The sequence below is a fragment of the Physella acuta genome, unplaced genomic scaffold, assembly GCF_028476545.2.
Source record: "Physella acuta isolate Inbredline_101_S28 unplaced genomic scaffold, ASM2847654v3 ptg001840l, whole genome shotgun sequence".
Taxonomy (NCBI): Eukaryota; Metazoa; Mollusca; class Gastropoda; family Physidae; genus Physella; species Physella acuta.
In genome coordinates, this window is record NW_026733349.1 from 25877 (window position 1) to 51939 (window position 26063).

General features: G+C 32.4%; 1 protein-coding gene across 2 annotated transcripts; it reads right to left on the bottom strand.

Moving 5' to 3' along the window:
• Nucleotides 1–482: 482 nt before the first annotated feature.
• LOC131930765 (protein Mo25) lies at nucleotides 483–23960 on the bottom strand. Of its 2 annotated transcripts, none has more exons than XM_059287374.1 (8): nucleotides 23860–23960; nucleotides 11232–11568; nucleotides 10307–10471; nucleotides 9571–9689; nucleotides 9109–9277; nucleotides 8859–8984; nucleotides 7574–7717; nucleotides 483–5333 (listed from the first exon to the last, which is right to left on the bottom strand). In XM_059287374.1, exons 2-8 carry the CDS (start codon nucleotides 11334–11336, stop codon nucleotides 5145–5147), a joined length of 1017 nt encoding a protein of 338 aa, XP_059143357.1. In that variant the 5' UTR covers nucleotides 11337–11568; nucleotides 23860–23960; the 3' UTR covers nucleotides 483–5144. The 2 variants fall into 2 exon arrangements, with proteins under 2 accessions (XP_059143357.1, XP_059143356.1); XM_059287373.1 differs by having other exon boundaries at nucleotides 23848–23960.
• Nucleotides 23961–26063: the final 2103 nt, after the last annotated feature.

Consider the following 26063-nt stretch of genomic DNA (forward strand, 5'->3'; position numbering starts at 1 on the left):
ATTAAATTTTTTTCTTAAAATTCTTACATTTTTTTTCTTAAAAGATTATATCAAATTTGAAAAAAAAATTGAATTTTAAAATCAGCTTTTCAGTCACATTTTAAACTACTCCCTTAATAATGTTTGCATCATTTTTATAAAATAGTTGTATTTAAAAAAAAAACCAGCTGGTTGCCTGATTAAAAAAAACTATGTTAAATTACATCATTTGGGTACTTTTGTTGTGAATTGCTTCACACAAACACTGGGACAACAAAAACAAACAGTAAGCCTACATTGTTGACAAATACAAGAAATTTAACACCAGACATAATTACAAATTCAACAATTAATACGTTTAACACTAGACAAATGCTCACAATTAATTCACTAATGATTGAATAACATAACAAACACACACAAATATAACAACAAACAGTAACTTAAAACATATTTTTAAAAAGCTTTTAACAAAGACACATTTAACACACAATAACATACAGTTAAAGATAACAATATCTTTAATTCCTTGCAAGAAAGCACATTTTAAAACACTATATGAGATTCTATAGAGTGTATTTATCTCCAAAATTGAATTATCAAGACTAAAACAATCAGAAGATGCCACCTGTCTCATGGATTTCAAATATCCTTTAAGAAAACTTGATTTTTGCGCAATGAAATTAAATTTTTAATTCCAAATGTGGTTAACTAACCATTTTAAAAGTATCTCTGACTATCGTGCGACTAGGTTAGTAGAGGTATAAGAATGAATTACAAAGTGTACAACTACAAGTTAAAAAGGCATTTGAAGTCCCTAGTAACAAGAACATAAGAAACATACATATTCAAATCTGAATCTCGTTACATTAAAACAAAAATAGTTTTTAAAAATGCTAAGCTATGTACACACAACTTTATCAAAAATTTCCCAAATGTTCTTTTTTGCATTATTTAGGAGAAAAAATTGAAGCTTAATTTTGAAAGCATCACCATATGAATAGTTAACTGGCTTCAAATGTGATACTATGGGGATACCCTCTTCTCTCCACCCTAATATTTTGCCTACACGATGAAAATTTTAAAATAAATAATGGGCCCAACTCATTCAAAAATAATTAGCACAAATTGTAATTAAGAGAACACAATGTTAATTTATTTACGGATTATTACGGATTATTTCAAAACATGTGTATGTCATTCAGATATGGAAAAAATTGGATTTTTATTTTGATACATCTGATAGTGAAAATATCTAATTAGATACCATTATTTGGTATACTGAACTGCAGGTTTCAATGCATTTTTTTATAGTTAATTTAAAAAAAAACAACAAACAAACCTATGTATCTTCTTTTCAGACTTGTGTAGAATGGAATATAGAATACTATTCAATGGTTTGACTGTACTATGTTTAAAGATAAAATGTTCAATAAGAGTGCTCTGAATTTGGTGAAATGATGTGAAAAGTGCTAATAAAGGGTTTTGCTTTAATTTTTGAAAGTGATGAGACTATTTATTGGATAAAAACCCTCCTTAAACTGGAGTTGGTAAGTAGGTTAGATGGGTTAAGCCTAGTGTGAAAACAACACAATAATATTTTGGTTATGTGTTATACTTTCATTAACTACAAACTCTAATTGTATGATGTGTATTTATTGAAAAACTGCATTTTAAAACATGACATACAATGTTATTTTTGTGCATAAACCCAAAATCTTTAATCAGAGTAATATGCAGTATATAATGATCACATAAGTAAATATAATATATCCATATAATTTATATATTATATAAAATATAGAATGGAGTTTCATAAAGCTAGATTATGAATGAGCAATTGGATGTCTAAGGTCTCTCTAGTCAAAGTGAAAGCAAACAGAACAATTTTTATTCTAAAGCAAATTTGATTTTCTTTTTTAAAAAGAAATTTTCCAGTAGTCGTTGCCATAGAATTTTAATTTAGAAAAACATTTCTGCTTAAACAAAATTAAAAAGCATTTCTTGTAGCACATGCCCTTATTACAAAAATTGTGTAGAACGTGCTGAGGAGTTTTAGCTGATAGCAAAGGAAAAGGCTCAAGTGAGTTTTGAAATTATTCTAACCAACCAACTTACAGATGCAAAAGAAAAAATTTAGAAAATACAATTATTTTGGAATTCGAATAGATTTTCACAAGTTATTTTAAAAAAAGCATCTGCATGATTGTTTTTTTTTCAACTTCAAGACAAAGTTTGGGTCAAAGTTACAGATGTTTTTGCAACATGCTATAGCCACAACTATTTAACAGTATTAATGGAGTACGTAGTTACTTATGTGGGAGGGGGGGGGCACTTCTGATTTAAATTATTAAAAAAAACAGTACACAATACAAATCTCAACTCCAACAGGTGATTTTGTTTTAAATCATATTTTTTAACAATGACAGAGCTAAGGTGATACAGTGGATGGTTAAAATATATTAAAACATAGGACATAGTCATACATCACAATTTGATACATCAATTGTAGTAGACAAACATTCTACATAATTTCTCAAAAAGAAAAAAAGCATTTGATAATGCTTTGATAATCCTTTATTCAAAGCTATATGCATGAGTGTATATATAAATATTTAACTTGAACAACTAAAAAAAAACACTTTGAACTACAGAAATCTTAAAATACAAATTTAACTACAAAAATAAAGACACCAAAATGATTAAAAGAAAATACTCTAATAATGTTAAGCAATTTAAATCTCAACATTTGATTAACACAAACATGATGACAGAATATATGTATCATTATATGGTTACACTGTAAGATTAATATAGTTTGTTGAACTTAAAAATAAGGGATGTGCTACCTAGGAAAGGGTTGTTGCCCTGTACAAGTTATCTACCCTGTTACATCTCTCCCTGTTAATTTTTTTTTTAAATGTCAGTTTTTAGTAACCACTAATCTCAAATAGATTAAAAAATGTTAAGATTTATCTTTCCTGCATAGATAATAAATTATTAGAAGGAAGACAAAATTGCAATTTTTTTTTACAATTTACTTTAATTTTTATACATCTCAGTGTATTTAAAATTATAACTAATTAATTTTAATTAATTATTTTTTTATTTTTAAGATCAGCACACAGATGAAAATAAAATACTGGTACATGATGAGTGATGTCAGGTTAAAGAATGAAAAAAGCAACTTAAAAGAACATTTAAAATATACGGGAGAGTTTTCATGGTTTTCATTAATGTTGCATGATATGCTCACCACCAATCTAAAGCAAATATTGAAACAGAAAAAAACTAACAAAAATTTGAACAGGCAATTGCAATTTCAATATTTACATAAATTATTTTTCCTATTTGAATTCTTTTTTTTTGCATGAAGCTTAATTTTATTTTTAAACGGTTGCCGCAAATTTAATACTTTATTCATAGCCAGCAAATAAGTTAGTTGAAAAGAATCAGTAAATATTCAATGGATTCTTTTGTCAGGGAAGCAAGTTATCAATCAAGAGCAGTCGAAACTACAGCAGTCACTATGGAACTCAAATACGTTTCTATCCAAATCTTGTCCGCTTAACCTAAACATGATATGTTTAGCATCTAATAATTAACTAAAGCTATGATAACATTAATCGGAAATATATAGATATATATGAGCGATGCCTAATTAGTATGTCAATACAATCAAACTTAGTGGTATTTCCCTTTAAGTTACAAGGACTCTAATTAAAAATGGAAGTTATATCTAAGGAATGCATCACAAATGTATTGACACATTGGGTGTGCACACGGGTCAACCATTAAACAGCAACAAAAAGTCAATGAGAATAATGTGGAACAGTTTCTGATTTATTTTTCTGCTGGAGAAAGCCAACCATTTATCATTCTGTGGAGGGCAGCTAAAATAACTAAGTCAAAGACGAAATTTGCCAAAAAGCATTTTAAAAATTATTTTTAGTTTGCTGGTATAAATGACTAAAATTGAAAATTATATTGTCAAGTTCTTTTTATCTCGTTCGCTTTAAAAATAGATTTCTAAAAATTCTTTCCCAAGCATTGAGAAAATAGTAATTCTAAAATAGGGGTAGGGGAAGGGGTGAGGGTGGGAGAACTCAAATGATTTACAAAATACATCAACACAAAATGAAAATATTGCATTACTTTAAGAATGTAAAAGTTTTCACAAAGTTTCAAACACTATACAAAGCAAGTTGTTTCCAAGCTAATCGAAGAAAAAAAAATTGTCTGAATAAATACAAATCAGCACACAATAATTGGCACACTTTGTATAGTTACACAACTTTATTTTGTCAAAAAATAATTTCATTAAAGCTAAATGAAGTCCTCCAGACAGTCCTTTCCCTATGCATGAGTATTAGTGGGTTCAAATTTTGGCCAGAAAAATTCTCTAGGTATCGGGTCTAAAGTCCAAACAAAATTTGAGAACACAAATGTCTTTAATATACAACCTACATCTAAAACAATTTTTGAAATCTGTGTATTCTTGCTCTACCTACCACATCCACTGTATGCCCTTAATTGTTACTTCTTGACATTATGGAATTTTTAAAAAAAATTGCTATATATAAATATTTATATATATATATATATCATTCAAATAAGTCTGAATGGTTTCAGGGAAGATTGTTTAAGTTTCTCATATGACAGAGAAGTGTATATTTTCCCTCCTTTACTTTAGATACATTTTAAAAGCAGTCAATCATAAGTAAATAATTCAGTTAACGAATTACAATTGTACAAGTGTAATAAAATGTTTATTCTTCTCCCCAGCCTGGTTAAACATGCAAGCTGCAAGTTGGCTAGAAAAAAAAAACATGCATTTTCTTTAAGTCTTTTTTTAGTTCTTCTCCCATGTTGAGAAATTGGAAAAAAAATGTATAACCATATTTCATTTCTTTCCAAACATGTCAGTCATTTGTAAGTCATAACACAAATGTCTATAAACACAATGGATTACTAGCGTGACTTAGAAAATGTTAAGCATGATTTCTTCTACCATGATATCCCACAATAGAAGCTTGTTTATACTCCAACTGCAACTAACACAAAGATATTAAACAATCGGCCACGAGTAAAAAGAAAGAAACTGACCAAAATAAAGTGACAATTATCTTTAGATAATTCTGGTCCTACTATTATGGATGACACGGCTAAGACTCCCCATCTTCAGGGGCCCTCAGTTCTTTGATCTGCTTAATAAGATAGCTCTTCTCATCATTGAACTGCTCATCCTCCGAGCGCTCTGTATGGAATCTGGTTAAGAAATCCACCAGCTTCTCTTTGTTACGGAGCAAGATATCCAAGATGGGTCTTGGCTTGTTTGGATTAGCAACAAAAATCTGAAAACAAGTATGTTAGATATTACTTTTAGTGCTAGATTTAGTATAACTTCTTAAGTATAACTTCAGAACTTTCAGAATACAATTATGAAATTTTATTTCAACTAGTTTTTTTCAAAATGTTTAATTAAATTTTTAAGGCCCAATATAAAATACGGGCCTATACCAATATTAACTTAATAATAGCTAATAGAAAACAGAAAAAAAGAGGTTTAATATGTTCTTTAAACTTTTCATTTGTGAAATAGTATTGGAATGGTTCATACATTAAAGTAGTAACTAATATTTTTTTTACAACTTTTTGACGCATACTTAAAAAAATAAATGTTGAGTGATGGATACCAATAAAACACTGAATCTTTGAAAACAGACAATTATCTGCCCCTGTCCGTGATTAGTCCTAAAGCATGAAGAAATCTCTGAAGTCGCTCACCTCCCACACCTGATTGATCTCAAAATTGCTGACCATTTTTAAAGTATAGAAAACTTTATATTAATTTTGTATAAATAATTTAATAACTAATTAAATATTCTTGCATTGTCATCGGAAACAGATTCATTCGAAAACAAAATAACTAAAATAGAAGTGGATTAAAACTGAGTTACAAGATTTGACCACAAACCAAACCACAGGAAGATAAAAAAACTTTGTCATTTTTCAAACTGATCGTTAAAAGCTGTTTTATAAACATCTAGAGATGCCATTAATTTTAATATTGGTCAGGGGGTGAACACAGTAACAAAAGAATAGCATAAAACTATTCAATCAGGAGACTTCAAGAAATGGTATAATTATAGACTTGAGAATTTCCCTTGGAAATAATCTTCTACTTATCATTTTCCCACATAGCTATAAATATGTATATTTTGTAATTCTACAAAATAATGAATTATATAAACCGGGAGTGATTTCAACTAAACTTTCTTGAATATTCTTATTTAACACAACGGGGGATGGCAACTCGGAATATAGATATGATTTTTAATTACTTATACTTTTTAAAATAGAATAGAATCTTGTAGAAAAAAAGATTGCACACAAAGTGACCGCTAAATAATGTGTATAATAGTGAGGAATATTATTAGTACTTTATAAATTCACATGCGTTTTTTGAGAAATCGGAAATAGCGTAAATTACTCAAAATTTGATAGAAGGCAGAAAAGTCGATCTTTTACTTATGTTAAACTTCCTTCATCTATCTGAAACAGTTTTAAAGTTAAAGGCTTTTGAAAAATTGAAAGTAGAATAAGTTCCACTTCTGGTTACTGAAAATTGCTGCAAAGTTGATATAGAACTACAAATTTGATATAATACTTATATATAAAACTAGCTGTAACGGTGTTCAAGTTATTGTGTTTACAGATACACACACAGACATACGGATAAAATTGCAAAACTATGTTTTTCCGACTCAGGGAGGTGTAAAACGTAGAGATTTGTAAAAATCTCAATTTTTTTTTTTGCATGATTTCAATAATTTCTAAATACTTCTTTTTACAATACTTTCTATATACTTCGTATATGAGAACGTAAAAAGGTAATTTTTTTCTGGAAACTTCTCTGGACTCATTCTGACAGACAAAATTTTAAAATAACACTGTTTATGCCTGCTGTTGAAAAAGTCATTTGTACAATATGAAACTGTGTAAACTGGCCCTAAAAGACGTATTTTATTAGTGCTGCTAAAAGGAAGGCTAAAACTAGAAAGAATGGCAAAATATTTCTAGGGATATAGAAGCATCCATATATCTCCTTTCAATTCTTTATTTTAAATAGGTTACTTTTGAATAGGGTTAGAATGCCTAATTGATAATTTTTACTGGTGATTTTTTTTTTTTGGGATTTTTAAAAATATGCACAAAGTTTATTTTAAAACTCGATCTGGTACTTGAAAATTATAGGGTATCGGCTTTAATAATGTATCAGCTTTAATAAAATGCAACAGTTGTTAGCATGGTGCTAATAATAAGCTAAATGCTTAAAAACCTTTAAACCTTCAACTTAATCGTGGCTGAACAGGTGGGAATAGCTGAACCAAATTAACAAACAATAAAACAAGAATAAAACATTTTATGTTGAAAATTAGATATTCTTGCATTGTCACCAGAAACGAACTAGGCAAGTTTGAAAGAATTAGCTGAATTAGAAATTGGTCAACATTGAGCAACAAGATTAACCAGATAATCCCAGACAGACATAGAAACGGAAGCATAAGCTTGTAAAAACCATCAGCTGTACCTTGAACACATGAAAGGCCTCAAACTGGATGTTTCGCGACTTCTCCCTCAGCATGTTCATCATCAGCTTTAAATTCTCAGGGTTGCTGATGTAGCGATTCATCGTGCTGAAGTTGTGGCGATCCAACAACAGCTCACCCAGCAGCTAGAGGGGGTAAAAATAATCAATTGTACAGCTAATTAACATTTTTTTTAATTACAAATACACACAACTGCTTGCATACTTAGAGATACCATCTACAGCTTACCTTTAAATGAGTTAGCAGTTAAATTAAATACAAATTTACATAAACAAGCCTGCTTAGATACCAAAATATACAATCTACAGCTAATTTGTGGTTGAGTTAATTCTCCAGGTTAATTTACATGCACACAGCTGGTTGAATTCACATTAAACTGCCAAAGCTATCACAAAGAGATTACTTTCAGAGCCAGGCTGCAGGGGAAGCAGAGACTGGTCGTGTGAGAAAACCTCAAAGTATACCACAATCTTGTCTGTCTACGAGTGACATATTTATCAGAGTTGAGACTGGTCAAATTATACCACAATCTTACCTTTGGAGCCTGCCTTGTGTGACATAGTTATTAGAGATGAGAGACTAGTAGTTTGTGAAAACATCAAAGTATACCACAATCTTACCTTCAGAGCCTGCCTACGAGTGAGTTATCATAGTTGAGAGACTGGTAGTTAGTGAAAACATCAAAGTATACCACAATCTTACCTTCAGAGCCTGCCTACGAGTGAGTTATCATAGTTGAGAGACTGGTAGTTGGTGAAAACATCAAAGTATACCACAATCTTACCTTCAGAGCCTGCCTACGAGTGAGTTATCATAGTTGAGAGACTGGTAGTTAGTGAAAACATCAAAGTATACCACAATCTTACCTTCAGAGCCTGCCTACGAGTGAGTTATCATAGTTGAGAGACTGGTAGTTAGTGAAAACATCAAAGTATACCACAATCTTACCTTCAGAGCCTGCCTACGAGTGAGTTATCATAGTTGAGAGACTGGTAGTTTGTGAAAACATCAAAGTATACCACAATCTTACCTTCAGAGCCTGCCTACGAGTGACAGTTATCATAGTTGAGAGACTGGTAGTTTGTGAAAACATCAAAGTATACCACAATCTTACCTTCAGACATAGTTATCATAGTTGAGAGACTGGTAGTTAGTGAAAACATCAAAGTATACCACAATCTTACCTTCAGAGCTTGCCTACGAGTGAGTTATCATAGTTGAGAGACTGGTAGTTAGTGAAAACATCAAAGTATAACACAATCTTACCTTCAGAGCCTGCCTACGGGTGACATAGTTATCAGAGTTGAGAAGTGACTGGTAGTGAGAGAAAACCTCATCATAGTTGTGTTCAAGGAACTCTGCTGACAACATCTTGTGCTTCGTCAAGAGCTCCTGAGAATAGAACAAACATAACATACAAGTATACTTTCCATCACCAATTTATACGTACATCTTATAGCCATGCAACTCAAGTTAACTATCGGCAAGAAAAGAAATTAGCAGTAGCGTTAAATACCTTAAAAGTTGAGAAAGCATCAGAAGCAATATCAAAGGTCGACACCTCCACATATTCAAAGAATTTGTAGAATTCAGGCGCATTCAACAAAATCTTGGCAAGGGACTCAAATCGACAACACTCACGCAGCATCATCCCACAGTTCAGAGCAATTTCTTGATTCTCATAACTGAAGAGTACGTTTTTAAAAGTTAAGACCACATGTTTGATGTATAACAGAAATTTTCAAAAACCGTTTTCTGGCTATATACTTTAAAAACTGACTATAGTAATAGCTTATACAATCTTGTAAATGTAGATGTTTTAATTGCTCCAATAATTAGAAAAGGTATTAATAATGTATAAAAGAAAGAAAATATGGTTGATAAAAGGCGAAGTATCTGTTTAATCAAACAGGTCAATCTCATAGTTAAAATTTAAGTGTGCTCAAGTTTCTAAAAAAATGTAGCACCTGTTACCTACCCTTTCACTAGCTCTATCAAAACACTATGATTTAAGATAATATATTCCTCTGTTGGTGTGCGAGTTCCAATCTGACGACGTAATAAATTATTGAAGATGGCAACCACATCTTTTCTACCCTGTAAACAGAAGTTAAAGTGAACTTAAAAAACAGAAAACATGAAGTTGATGATTATAAATACCAACTCTACAGGGCATGCCCCAAACTATATTTTTATTAAAGAAAATAATTTCAAATCATATAATATTTACAATTTAGCCTAACCAAAATATGTAGGTTATTGTAGTGTACGAAACCAGGACAGGAATTCAGGTGAATTAGATCCATTTATTTATAGTGGTTATAAAACGGTTTTTAAAAAGTTAGTTATGCATAAATGCATGAATCACTGCATACAAATTAGCAAATTAGTCAAGTATAAATTCTGGGATGACAAGTGTTTTTTTTATTATTATAAACAAAATCTCTGCCCAGGGTCAAAGGGAAATCCAATCCACAAGTACTTAAACAAAATAGCTACATCACAACATACATTAAGGCTTGTTCAGCTATATTAGTGGACATGTTAAGTGAATAAATAAATGCAACTACTTTATAGCAAAAATAAATAACAACCCAAAAAAAAAATAATTTAAATTCTTATACAGTAGGCATACATGGAAATAATTTATAAATAAAACAAGCATAGATACAGTAGGATTGAATCAAACTAATTTGACAAAGTACTTGACCTACCTCAAAGTCTACCCGAGCCAGGTTCTGTATAAGCAAAGGTAGGGTATTGGTCTGGTACATCTCTGTAGACAGCATGGCTACCTGTTCTGTTGCTGGCTCCTGGTCTACTGTCCCATACAACATGGTCTTGATAGACTGAAGCGTCTTGGACACCTCTTCACTCACCTGTTAAGTAGCCGAGTTTAAACACTGAGCTAATTCAAACAATTGTAGTGCTACTAAAAGTAGACTGATTGTGAGTGTTCCACAAACAGGAATACTTTGATTGTGAGTTTTACATCCAGTAATAACAAACAGCTGTTTCAACTTTAAAGAAGGTTAACTTACAACAGACAGTTAAAAAAGTATTTTTTTGATGTGTATTATAAACTAAATATTAGGGATGGTGTGGTCGAGTAGTAGTTCCCTTTCAAACCTGACGGTCTATGGGGCAAGTGAAGTAAAGTTCACTTGTTTCTGTGACCTCGGCATATGAAGAGATAGTGTGGTCAGCACTATGACCAGCCGGGTCGAGTGGTACAGAGTTAACGCAAAAGTCTCCAGATTGGATCCCAGGCTAGTGGAGTCCTTACAACGTTCATGAGTCCATCCATCACTGATGGGCACCTGATTTTACTTAGGGAAAGTAAAGACAGCTAAGCTTAGTACTGACCACACTATTCCTTTACCAGCTCCACAGGACACAAGGTTCAAAAGGGTACTTTTTAAGTACTCCATAAGATTCACCGATCCTATATCAAATAATTAAAAAGGGGATAAAATGCTTTGATGCACACAACAGGTCAGGTTTTATTGAAGAGTAACTCCAAGCTCAACGACTCACATGAACTTAAAAACACACAAAAAGAAAATCAATGTAGACAAGCTATAAAACATGATACCAAGCTAGTTTTACAATCTACTGTGGGTCATGAAATAAGGTTACCTTTTTATACTCCTTTTCCTTTAAGCCATGAAGCTGTGCTAAATTCTCCTTCAAAGAGCGCACTAGCTCCTGAGGGCTTTTTGTTCGAGTACCAAAAAGTGGCATGTTGATAGGTTACTTAAATAGACCAATGAAAACTATTCTTGAAAAAAAATGTGATTTTTCGCTAATGACAACTCTCCATCAATTTACTTTCTTGCTGGAAACTTGTTGCTTATTTTAGATTATATAATCCCTTTTAGTGTACAGAAATGTGGAACTTGATTTTAAAATTTTCCTTTCAATCCTAAACAGCTGTAAAAAAATTCTGTAGTAATCCCTGTTTGAGTTGTCCTTCCTGAAAGATAGAAGTAAATATAAGGTTACATATTTTATGAGCAACACACCATTGAAACAGTAACACACCACTAAAAGTGTCATGAGTCTGAATACTGATTGTTACTTGAGAATAAAATTATGTAAGTGTGTGTAATATATAAATAAACTATGATAAACCTAGTACAACACTAGCCAAAAACCACAAAAGAAATAGAGAAAACAGGGAGTGAAGATTTAAATAAAACACAATTAACTTTTTTTTCTTCAGTAGCAATTTGAAAGGTTGAAAGGGTTCCTTCAAGAACCAGTTTGCTCTGAGCAGCATAAAGGCGTGCATAGTTTTAAATCAGGTAGAGTGCACAAACAAAAGCCTGTCAGTCTTTTGTCTAACTTAAAACATTGTGCAATTTATTTCTTCAGACCACTTTCTCACAGCCAACCACAACTCAGTACACTATTTACAATCCAACTTTTTATGAAACCACAGAGTTCATTGCCCCCTAATTAAACTAGGCAAACTCTTCCTCCTGCCCACAATACTTGTTAATTATAATGATTGATAGGGAATGAAGTGAAGCCTTTCACTTTTATCACAAGATTTTTTTTAATTTTGAAATTTGAATATTTTGTTTTAAGAATTATATATTAGAAAATGCTTCAAATTTTAAACTTTAATCAATTGTGCAGAAATTATTTTTTACTTACTTATAGTGAAAAGGCAGCTTTTGTATAATGATTTTTAAAAATATGATAGTCTTAGTATTCACATGAAGTAGAATTTATTTTAAAATTACAATGGATAATAGTAATAACACAGAGACATAGATGCATAAAATATGCTGTCCACAAACTTTGCACACAGCATTATCTACTCCACCCCAACCACCACCAAATCATTTGAAGGCATTTAATGCAAGGCAATCTTTGAACTGCCACTCACTTTGTTTGAAATAAACAGACAAAGGGCATTAGGTTTTGGCATTAAAATGACCTTTATAGATGATAAATTGTGAAATTCAGTCAGAATAAAATAAATGTAAGAGTGTGGGGAGTAGAAGGGGTGGGGGTGAGAGAGAATCAGAGCCAGAGAACATGCAACAAAACACATGCCATCTGACATTTTCACAGGACAACTCTGTCATGAAGAAGGCTACAGCTGTTTCAACTTTAAAATAAAACTCCTGACATAAAGGTCATACACAATCTCTAAGTAACACCTCAGCTGAATAACAACAACTTGCTATACAAGTTATACAAGAACCCACTATTACCTGCTAGTTTTATGATACAAGGCTAACTACATTTCCCATAAACTAAGTTTTTTTCTTCTTTTTTTTTCAAGGTGACAATCAATCAATATGTATTTTACAACTGTCAACACCCCACCACAGAAACTGAATGCTATTCAATGCAGTTGTACTGCAGCAAAATTCTAATCAGAGGAATGTTTACCTTTTTCACTGCCCTGAGCAAATAAGGCTAAAATGTGGGATAATGAGTACTCACAAACAACGCCCTGCGTGGCTTAATTAACAAAGCATATATGATACTATTGTACAGATAACAATACACACTAGGCATGAGGGAATGTCATTTAGCATTCTTGAAAATTAAATCTAGAAGGTAGATACAGACACAAACTATATTAAATATGCCATGTTAAAGGAGTGAATATTTTAAAGATATATCAGTAATGTTAGAGAAGAAGCTTATGATTTAAAATATCAATATCATGTCTATCCTACTAACACACAGCATACCTACACCATGTACTACACAACACTGAAGATTAAACCAAGCATAAAAGCCTAAGTAACAACAAAGGAACATCTGAGATTAATTGCTGTTCAACTGGAATGAAAAATGCAGCCAAACATGAGCCTATACATCACTAAATAACATGTCTGATGTATGCATACACTTTGGTTCAAGCAATGTAGAGATTCAACAAGTACAAAAATAACAGAACAGGCTTAATTTTATTCCTGGTATCAAGTAGAACAACCAGGAAAAAATACATACAATTACAATGTATTCAATTGTTTGTTTATGGGAAAGTAAAGTAACTAGAAAAACAAAACAAAAAGTACAATACTTTGTCATATTTTCCAAAACAGAAATAATCTTCAATTGCCTCGATTGTAAATAAAAAGAAAACTAATCTTCCAGACCACAACAGCTCAATATAAAATATAATATAATAAATTCAGTGAACCGAATATTCGATACTTGAATGCTTATCATTAAAAAGGTGTGGAGAGCAAGTGCTACCAAGACACATTTTATGAGCAATAAGTTGCATGCAATAGTCAAAGGTGGATAAACAATGTAGATGCCACTCAATATAATTATGACACAGTAGTTAAGTTACCAACAAGACTTTACTTGGGTTCCAGAATAAACAGGTTACTTTACCAGAAAATGTATTTAATGCACAGTATGTATGCCTAGAACAGAAACTCAGTAACCACTAATGAAGGGTTTTTCTACAACATACGAAAGCTGTCATTTTTGTGTACCACATGGCACAATATAAGTATAGGAAAATAAAAATGTATAATTGTTAATCAATACAATAATTTATACAAATTACACAATTTTACTTTGCAATTCATAACTTTTAAATAATAAAATATGAAATTTTTCATTTTAAATAAAAATGTAAACAAAAAAATGGATTGACAGTATTGACACTGTTATTAATTGTTATAGAATTAGAAGCTTGCTAAACAGCCAGAATCAGTTTGAAATTGTTTTCACTGATCCTTTTTTTTTTTTACACATTTTTATTCATTTTTAATTGATAAATCTTTATGTTTAGAGATAATCAAGTTCAAGGAGTGAGTTTCACATTTTATAGTTGGTAACAGCAGTGGTGGCACTTAAAATGTTAAGAAGCCAATAGACAAAAAGTATATTTCTCTTTAAGTTTTCATAAAATACATGCTCATGTAATTACAGTATTGTTTAACTAAATGTTATGCATTACAAATAATTTAATGGAATAAAGTAAAAATTAAACTATGGGACAGATGAGGTCTTTTATAGAAAATTTTGATGTAGAAATTAATTTATGGAGTCATTTATAACAACACTATAAGAATTAGAAATCATATACAACTATAATGCTCAATAATTTCTCAAAAATGTATTTGCGAACCCAATTTTAACACGACGCTATTAAATTAAACAATTTCCTTTTTAACCTATCCTATTGTTTTTCCTTTTGAAGTTTACTAAGTAGGACCTGCGTCCCTATAGCATAGTCGCTATCCGGACCCAGCATAAAGTTTGGTCTATAGCTATATAGTGGAATAAGATCAATTAAAATTATACCTTTTGTTATTTGATTTATCTAGTGCATTTGCTTGTTTTGTGTGTGTGTGTTAAATAGTTCTTCAGATTTGCTAGTGTTAGGACCAACAAATTCTAAATACCTCATATTTAGGCATTAAATATTGCTTAATTAATGTACGGTTTCATGGCCGAGAGTATAACGTCATGACTTCAAAACATCGGAAAATACTGGTTTGGAACCTAACTAAACTATAATTCCCCTTTGCTTGTTCTTGGAAAATCAGAAGCCAGTTTTGTGCGAGAAGAAAAGTATTCAAACTAGTAGATCTATCACAAATGTTGCATGTTTTTATTATAAAATATAGATTCTAGATCTATAACTTTTCTAGTTTTAGATATTTAAACATGCCAATTCTTAGCGTAGTTGCTCCTATTATCGCTCGCTCAAGTTTTTTTTTTTTTGTCAGTGGGAAAAAATACTGACATGGTTTTACTTAGTGAAATCGTCATAGAAAGAACATTGCAGTTTGAGAATGCTGATGATGTTACTTTTATTTGTCCCCAAAAAATGTATTTGGGGGATCATTGTGAGTTCATTTAAGTTACAAAAGCTTCTCTATTAAAGCATACTACCATGCATGTAAGATATTAGTGTTCAAGAAACCAGGCCTGGGAATTGTAGCCTACATTCAGGTATTTTATACAATTATGACGTTTAAACTTTTGAATGAAATAAAATATATTTGCGTTTACAGGAAAATAAAAGTATATTTTACATGCACGCTCAACATTCTTTCCATCAAAGTTCACAACTAAGACCATATATAATAGATCTTACGATAACTATTTGCTGTGACATTAGGTAGGAATTATATCAGGTAGGCCCTATTTAAAGCAAAATCTCTAAGATATTTTATAAAAAGGAAAAAATTAACATAAAGATATATCATACATCTTAAAAGTTTTAGGCATATTGTGTAACTAAATGTTAATCAATTTAATGCCAGGTCCGAACAGCAGATGAGGTTAGTCGTAGCTCTATTAAAAAAAAAAGTTGCTAATTTAACTTATGTTAGGGACATGGATATGACGCGCGCTTTGCCGCGGGCGAGGAGAGCTGTTCGCCGATACCATGATTTTGAGCTACGGCGTTTTTTGCGATGGGCCGTTTCGAAAAAAAAAAATTTCTCCTACAACCCAAATGATTTTTATCATGGTTTTAATAGATTTACAACTAGAAATGGACATCTTTTTTAGTTACAAGTTGTTTTTTGTTCCAATGGATTATTATTTTACGGAGTTTTTCATTGAAAATAAGGCAAGTTTGAGCACATTTTTCAGATATAGCATTTTATGGCACAGTAATAAGTTTAAAGGCACAAATAGAACAACCATTTTTCTATATGAATATCAAAATTTCTTAGCGACAATCGGACTCAAAAAGGTTTTATTTGGGACCAAGAAAGCATCTCTGATTTCAACAAACCGGATGCTTATAATAGTAGTGATTTAAATAATGAAACTAAAACCGGAAGTTAGCAAAAATCGGAATTTCCCAAATATTGTCAATGTAAGATATTAGTGTTCAAGAAACCAGGCCTGGGAATTGTAGCCTACATTCAGGTATTTTATACAATTATGACGTTTAAACTTTTGAATGAAATAAAATATATTTGCGTTTACAGGAAAATAAAAGTATATTTTACATGCACGCTCAACATTCTTTCCATCAAAGTTCACAACTAAGACCATATATAATAGATCTTACGATAACTATTTGCTGTGACATTAGGTAGGAATTATATCAGGTAGGCCCTATTTAAAGCAAAATCTCTAAGATATTTTATAAAAAGGAAAAAATTAACATAAAGATATATCATACATCTTAAAAGTTTTAGGCATATTGTGTAACTAAATGTTAATCAATTTAATGCCAGGTCCGAACAGCAGATGAGGTTAGTCGTAGCTCTATTAAAAAAAAAAGTTGCTAATTTAACTTATGTTAGGGACATGGATATGACGCGCGCTTTGCCGCGGGCGAGGAGAGCTGTTCGCCGATACCATGATTTTGAGCTACGGCGTTTTTTGCGATGGGCCGTTTCGAAAAAAAAAAATTTCTCCTACAACCCAAATGATTTTTATCATGGTTTTAATAGATTTACAACTAGAAATGGACATCTTTTTTAGTTACAAGTTGTTTTTTGTTCCAATGGATTATTATTTTACGGAGTTTTTCATTGAAAATAAGGCAAGTTTGAGCACATTTTTCAGATATAGCATTTTATGGCACAGTAATAAGTTTAAAGGCACAAATAGAACAACCATTTTTCTATATGAATATCAAAATTTCTTAGCGACAATCGGACTCAAAAAGGTTTTATTTGGGACCAAGAAAGCATCTCTGATTTCAACAAACCGGATGCTTATAATAGTAGTGATTTAAATAATGAAACTAAAACCGGAAGTTAGCAAAAATCGGAATTTCCCAAATATTGTCAATGACGCTAAAGCAAAAATATTAGAGCTGATTTTACAATCAGAGCCATCCGTCATCTCCTTTTGCTTTTTATTGACTGATTTTCACTCCTATTGATAAAGCATTGATTCTTTCCTGATGTTGCAGTTATATTTCGTGTTATAATTACATATTTATTTAATATGAATTATTTTACTGGAGTTAAGTTTCCCACATAAGTTTCTTTGAAGTTGCGTTGTTAATATTGGATAGTTACTATGATAATTTCTCTTTTTTTAAATATCGAGCCCATTTGTAACTTTTTCATGTATAAATTGAACTATTAATATATTATGAATAACAATAAACTTAAATCTAGAATACTTTTAACAAAAATACTACATCATAATAGATCTAGAATCTAACTTTGCTTTTGATGCTGGTGTCCAAAAATGATGTCACATTTCTGTCGGGGGGGGGGGGGGGACACCACACTTCGTCATTTTTTCACAATGTGTGATGAGTTTGTTATAGCCTCTAATTTGCGTTTTAAACTGTTTTTTTTGTAAATTGCAATAGACTAATAGAAATTGATTAATATACTTTGTTGACCAGAGTGAGCATAGTCAATATTTGAGAAAGAAACCATGAGCTGCAATTTTGAAGGGGTTTTAGGCTCAGGTCATTTTAATAGGGGGAGGGGGGGGGTCTGTGGCTTTTTGTGATGATGGGTGACAGTGGGTAGTAGGAGACATTATTTTATGGTAGCTGTAGATCATTTTTAATTAAATTCAATGAAAGAAGAAAATCGTTCTAGTTTAGGCTTTTTGGATTTGCAATACATCTAATAATTTTAAATAAGATCTATTCTACACCAATTTTAGCTAGATCTATATCTGTCTGTGTTAACACAGATCTTCTGTAATAAAATAACTAAAAATAAATAGTCACAAAAGATGTAAAGATAAAAACGTAAATGTAATTGTAAATCTATTCTAGACAGGTTTTGAAGTACAGCTGAATTGAAGTCACAGCCTTCACTGCTGGAGTAGCCACTTCCTCAGGATTGTGCATGGTTAGGCCTGGTAAAATTCACAGCCAGAATAGCCATTTCCACAAGGAATCAGACTGCCGAGTTCAAGTTTGTAGAGCGTCCCTGAGTCCACCCAGCTATGATGGGTACCTGACTCACTTCAGTTAAAGTTAAGGCAGATGGGCATAGTGCTCATCACACTATCTCTTCATATGCCAAGGTCACTGATACAGCAAACTTTACTTATTTGCCCCATGCACAGTCAGCTAATACAATATCTACAACTTTTAAACGTAAAAGATGTATTTTAATTTAACATGTATTTCTAATTGCAGGCAGATGTTTATTATGTATCCTACATTAAAAATTTAATACCACATGTTTATGATGATGCATAAACACGATGGATGAAATGTATACAATGTATCAACAAAAAGGCCAATTTTCAGCTAAATATTCCAAGGTTGCCTATAGCAAAATTTTCGTTACAAAATAAGGAGGGTACCCTTGCTTCAAACCCAGAGGCGTATCCAGGTTTTCGTTGTAGGGGGAGCGAAAAGAGCAAAAAAAGGCGCAGAATTTTTAACACGTTCTATATACGTGTATTATATATATATATATATATATATATATATATATATATATATATATATATATATATATATATATATAATTATTAGCTGTATGTCTTTACTTCGCTATGATGTAAAATAAATTGAAAGTAGCACTCTGAAGAAATTAGAAAAAACACACAATGTAGGCCGACAAAACAAAAATTGTATCAATCTAAACAAAAAAAAAATATACACACACTACAACCAAAAACAATGAACGTAACACAATCTGTTTTGTGATTCTTGTTTAAAAAATTCTTACATAATAATTCCTGGGAAATTATTTAAGACAAGTGAAATACGGCAAATAGTTACTCTCTTTATATAAATATGTATATATCTAGACATTTAATTATAAATGTCTTAACAAATAAATAATTACTTTAGAATATAATAAAATTGTTTAACACCATTCGTGCTTACAAAATGTTTTTGTCTATAATCAGACTTCAATATATCGTCATCATAAATGCTAAAGTATTACAGCATAATGAAAGTTTTTAAAATCAGAGTTGATATAAAACCACGCTTCTCGATACAATGGAAAAACATTCGTAATAACAGCCCACATTTAACTAAATATCGCTCTTTTAGCTCAGATCATATATTTTTAACTAACTACCGCTTCTTTTTGTTCTATAAAGATCATTGTTTAACATAGTGATAGGTATGGGTTAGATCACTGTATTGATCACACACCTTTTCACTGGTAATTGCAAAAACAATATTCACAAGAGTTTTACGTTTAAAAAGCTAATTTTCTGGCGGCATGGTACTTTGGTGCATCATTACGCGTTTTTCTACATGTACTTAACAGATAAGTTCGGGGGGGGGGGGGGGGGGGGTGGGGTTCAACTTCATTCACCACTGTCCGGTCACTTTAGGTCAATTATCCAACCCAGTGTATACCTAGATGTGACATTAATGTCGCTCTACACAATTGTGGTGGTGAGGTGTGTGTGGGGGGGGGGGGGGGGAGATAACCAACTCAGAGTGAACATAGCTTAAGTTTTTAGATGACTGTTCAAAAAATACATATATATTACACAAATATATATTACACAAATATATATTACAGAAATAGATTTAAATAAGTAGCAGTGGTATTATGACAATATTTTTTTACAGAGGGGTCCATGGGGGAGGGGGGGGGGTTGTAACTGTTTCATATAATTTGTAATCGTAATCAATATCGCCCAAACTGTAAGAATACTAATATTTCATCGTAATGACGTTGTTGGCCTTGTCAAAATTTCCCCACCACTACTCAGTTTGCTCATAAGTAAATTTAAATAGAGGTGCCACATCAGTTGTATTTATTTCTATATTGTAATTTTAAAAAAAATTAATCACACGATTCAAACTGTATATATAAAGTAATTATGTGTGAAGTTTCATGTATATAGGGGACGGAGTAGTCTAGCGGTAGAGAGCTGGACTGCTAACCCGTAAGTCTCGAGTTCGAATCCGGGTTCAAGTCAGCAGACCGTCCCTGAGTCCACCCAACTGATGGGTACCTAACTCACGTTAGGAAAAGTAAAAGCGGCTGGGCATAGTGCTGACCACACTATCTCTTCATACTCCGAGGTCACAGAAACAAGTGAACTCTACATCACTTGCCCCTTAGACCGTCAGGTTTGTAAGGGAAACTTTTATGTATAACATTTTCTAATTCAATTATTCGTAAGCAAATACATTATACAGTTGCCTTAAACTTTACACCCCTCTTGCCAGGTGGTACTACCCGTAGAGGTTTTTTAAACATTGCAATGCATCGTAATGGTTTTTTTTTTTAGAATGGCAAACTGATGCAGCTGTTACTACGTGTTGTAAACATAGACACTACTAGACTAGTACAATAATGCTTAATTGCTGCATGAAAAGAAGTCTTGTGGTTTACATAGATGTGCCGACCAAAAATATTTTTTTACAAATATTATTGTTTAAAACTTTGAGTTTAAAAAGTTTCCAAAAAGGCGCCACTTTGCTGAAAATGGCCAGAGGGGGAGCGGCCGCTCCCCCTGCTCCCCCCCTGCGTACGCTACTGTTCAAACCCATATTTATGAAATGAAATATTTTTTTAATTAACTTACATCAATGTGTATTTAAAGTACATAATCACCTTCAAATTTTACTGTTTTTGAAGGATATAAGCAAAGAAATTAAAATCAGTTTAGCTTTGTAGCTCTTTCTTGTTAGAAAGTAGCTGCGCTGGACAAAGATGACCTTTTAACTTTGACCAACAGTAACAAAACCACATAAGCTAGATGAAATATCTGAAGCTTCTGTGAATGTATACAATAGTGATAACATTTCAGCAGATTTTGAGCTAAATATTCCAAGTGGTTAAAAATTGGCAACAGATGTAGGGCCTATGTTGTCTGTTGGAGAATTCTTCGTCACAAAATTAAGGGGGGTACCATAGTTTCATGCCCATTTTTATTAAATAAAATATTTTATTTATCAACTTTGATCAGTGGGCATATTAAAGTATATAATAACCATCATTTATACTATCTTTAAAGAATATAGGCAAAGTTATCTAAAATAAGCTAGGCATTGTAGTTCTTTCTTGCAAGAAAGTAATTGCGCAGAATAAAAAGTACTTTTTGATTTTGACCATTACTGTAACATAACTACATAAGCTAAGTAAAATATTTTTACTTTCTGTGAATGTGTACATTGTGTACATTAAGCCAATTTTTACTGAGATATTCCATATAATAAAAATTTGGCAGCAGATTTAGTATTGCCTATATAAGACATTTTCTCAAAAATTTTTAGGGGGGTGGCCCTCTTGGTTAACATTGCTTTTAACAATTTTTCACATCCACTGAAATTATTTGTATCTTATCCTTTTACTGATATGATAAGCTTGATCCTATTTAATTTTTATTAAAAAATACCTGGTATTTAAAAAGTTACAGAGGTTTTTGTTCACATCCAAAAAATAAGGGTCACAAAAATTGGAAAAGCCCCATTATAAAAAAACCCGAAAATTAAATACGTTAAAAAATCATAACTTTGAAACCGTTTGAGCTAAAATTAAAATGAAAATATCTTTATTCCTGGCTAAATGAGCTCTATAAGATGGTGCTGTTACATTTTTCAATTTTTTAAAATTCAAATTTTATCCATGTCCCTAACTTATGTTTAGGCCTATAGCGCTGAGTGATGATCTTTTTTCTAAGTCTTTAATAAATTAATGGTGCTTTCAAGCATAATGATAAATGCTACCTACTATACATATTAGGCCAAGGGGCCTAATACTAATTAGGCCAAGGGGCCTAATACTAAAAGAAAACTTAAGGTTTGCTTGCTAGTTTGTTAGGTCTACATATTAATTTATTTTTAGTTTATCAGGCCGACCTAAGTTCTAAATTGTGTGGAGAAACAGACAACAATAAATAGAAAAGAAATTAGGCCTTTAATTAGTTATTAGTTAGAAAGATCTAAAATCTGACTAAAAATTACTAGAGTCTAGATCTAGAATCTAGATCTAGAGGAGTTTACACTTTTCGGACACACACCAAAAATTACGTAGGAGCGAACACTTCGTCGGTTTTTGGCTCATAGAAACTTTAATTAGCATGTCTCACGCGAAACCACGGCGCCTGCACGTAAACTGTTCATTTATGAACACTTCCGTGTCAAGTACTTCCGTTTCCTTTCTCAAGAATTATTTTTAGAAATTTTTTAACGTTGAATGGTACGCACATTTCTATTTTTACACCAGCCGGATGAAGTGACCTAGGGTTGGACTTAGGGGCAAAACTTGAACCAATCAATGCTTAGCTAAAAGGTTACACTATAAATAGCTTCTATATATGTATGGAACATCGTAAATGTGAAGGTTAATGGGTTTTTTTTGTGCTTGAACAATAAAAAAGGGGTGTTCGCTAACTTATTTGGCCTTACATGGGAGCGGACAGCAACACAAAAATATTATTAAATAAGAATTTAGAGCATAAAAGGGGCTGGTTATTGAAGGGAAAGGGTCAAAATAAGGTCAAGAAGGCAGTGGAATGCGAAAGAGGAGGGGGAATCATGTGACCTGGCTGGCTTAGCAGCGTACTGCGAGAGCCACAATGGCTGAATGGGATGAACTTTGGGAGTGTGGGAAAAAGGTTTTATACTATTAAAATTACCTCACAAACAATCAATAACACAATATAAATGCATATATGTTTTTATTCATTAAATTGACTTTAAATTATTCTAAATGAACAAAAAGTGCTATGTCCGATGACGGGTAAAGGTGTCCGAACACATGTAAAACTGTATTACATGTGTTCGAACACATGTTAAGACCCCCCAGTCACTATAACAAGAATAGCTTAAGTTCTATGCGTATGAATACAAAATGACACACACATTATTAAAGTAGAATGGTTGCGGATAGATATACTTTTTTTTGTTTTCTATGTTAAGCGGTTACTGAATGAGACCGCATGGAATTTTTACGTTGCGTTTTTTCGCTATGTGTGTCCGAAAAGTGTAAGCTCCTCTAGATTCTAGAACTACTACTACTCTCCTAAATTCAGTCAATGAAAGAAAGTTGTTAGTTTCATGTGTCTACTCTAACTCTGCTAACTCAACTAGGACTAGTTTATGTGTCACTGGATTATAGCCATTCTACTATGTCCATTTAAAATCTTTTATTGTATTTTTGTATCTAGATCTAGATTCTAGAAAGGGGAGAAAAGCTGCAAAATAAATTTGGCTTAGAAAAAATCTATTTTGGTTTCAAGTTTATTTTAGTTTAGCCTACAACTTAGTACACAGTAGAATAAGGTGATTTAAGTACTGTCGTATTAATTGAAGAATAATATCGTTATCAAAATGGTATGTCTCCATTATGTAATACAACACAATAATTAAATTAACATCACCCTTTACCTCCAGACGTACCCTAAAATTCCATTTTGCTACAAACGGGTGAAGGTAAAACAGGAATCGACTCAGGTCTCACACCGAAGTGAAGTTCTTGTGATGACGTCATAGAACTGCGCAGACACGGAAGTGATAAGCAAGTACATTTTAGGTTTCGCCAATTTATACTATCTAATAATAATATTTACAAAAGGTTAAAACGTAATTCGAACCAAACATTAAACAAGGCAAAGCTAACGGTACTGGAGTAATTTTAAGCTAGGCATAAAAAATGAACTGGTACAAATCCAAATCTATATCCAAATTAACAATCTGACAACTAGTAGACATATTAAATAGAAAAATAAAGTTCAGTATTTAGTCTTTGAGACAAAAGCCCACAAAAACGCTGTTATAACTTGCTTCAGTCCTAACATATTATTTGAAAGGGTGCCTAATAGAATCTAGGTATTAATGTTTTCTATGAAAATGACTGGCAGGGGTCGTACATAAATGATCAAAATACTCTATGTTGACGACAGAGTTCTGACAAGATTTTGGAAAAATATCGATGTATTAAGGAAAATTCAACAGCATTTTTGAGAGGAGTTGTAGGCTGAGGTGTGACGTCATGTTAGGGGGGGGGGAGTCTGGCTTTTTGTGACGACGTGTGACGGAGGGGAGGGAGGTAAAAATCGTCCAAAAAAGCGTGACGTCATTTATGGATGACCCCAGGCATAGTGCCTCCAGTTATCTTAAATTCTCTATAATTCTCATTGTTTGTAAAATCTGATATTTATAATTTTAAAACCTTGTAAGGGGGGGGGGACGAAATAGAATTTATAGAGAAATAGGCCTATAAGCTTACGTATATATTTTCTATATCAATTATATTTTTTTCTGTTTCCTCTTGAGGTAAGGGCGATGGAGGTGCTCGTGGGGGGGGGGGGGGGGCCGTAGAAGTGCCTGCAAGCAGAGGCGTAGCGACCCTTCCCGGCGCCCGTGGACATATGTCCCCCCCCCCCCTCGCTACGCCTCTGCCTGCAAGTAACTCCGGAGAGGGTGTCGACGTGTCGATTTTGGAATAATATGACTACATTTACATCATCTAGCAATAATCCTGACCTGCCCTACCACTAGTCCACCATGCCCTGGTACTAGTCCTCCCCTGCCCTAGTACTAGTCCTCCCCTGCCCTAGTACTAGTCCTCCCCTGTAAGGAAACCTCTAATATACAGTGATGCTGTTAATCCTACGCTGTACACAACAAACTTGTAACCTAGACTCTCCTCAATATTGTGTCTTAACGATTCATGCATCAAATTACTTTTGTTTAACTGGCTTAAACATATGAGAGCTATACTGACATGCCTTTATTTTAATTTAATTTAAAAAAAAAAACAACACATGAAACGATGTAGTTGAACTTCAGCACAGTTGTATAGGGGTCTAATCTCATTACATTGACAAGGGCATTGATTACAACCTGGGAGGCGGGAGCTAGTACAAGAAGAGAAAAGACACGTGTCGCAAGAATGGACGTCTATAATTAGTCTATATACATAGAAAAATACTGATTTAAATAAGTAATCAGTATATTTTAATATAATAGAAATGTAAATAATAGTAGTTATTAATAAATACTAATATATAATAATAATAAATGATAATATAATATAATGATGTTTTGTTTCTAGATACATATTTAAAAACTTTTCAGCTTTTGCTTGTCCAAGGACTCGCCAGTGTATAAAAAAGTTTGATCTGTACGGGTTAGGGGTTATGCTTTTAAAAACAACTTCTGCTAGGGCGCTAAACAATATGGTGACGTCACGAGCTGCTGCCATTGGCTGGTTTGTCTCACTTCATTATCATAGATGGCTCTATCGTCATTTTCCATTGGCGCAGAGGACATAAATAAATGAGGGCTATTTCATCCCGTCTCTAGCTATAGGGCTGGTAAGTAGGTCATCAATCAGTTATACGGCTCAATAAAACCTGCATGAGCCATAGAACTGTTTATTGACCTACTTACCAGCCCTATAACCTCTGCATGTTAGTATGTTAAGTCTCATTCATTCAACTCCATTGCTTTACTCCACGTTTCTTATGGCCATCCTTGTTTTCTCTTGCCCTGTTGTGTCCACCTGAGAGCAGTCCTTAGAGAGTTTATACCTTACACTAATTATTTGAGAGATTTGTTTTGTTTGTAATGTCGGTTTTATAATTCATCAGTATTTCGGA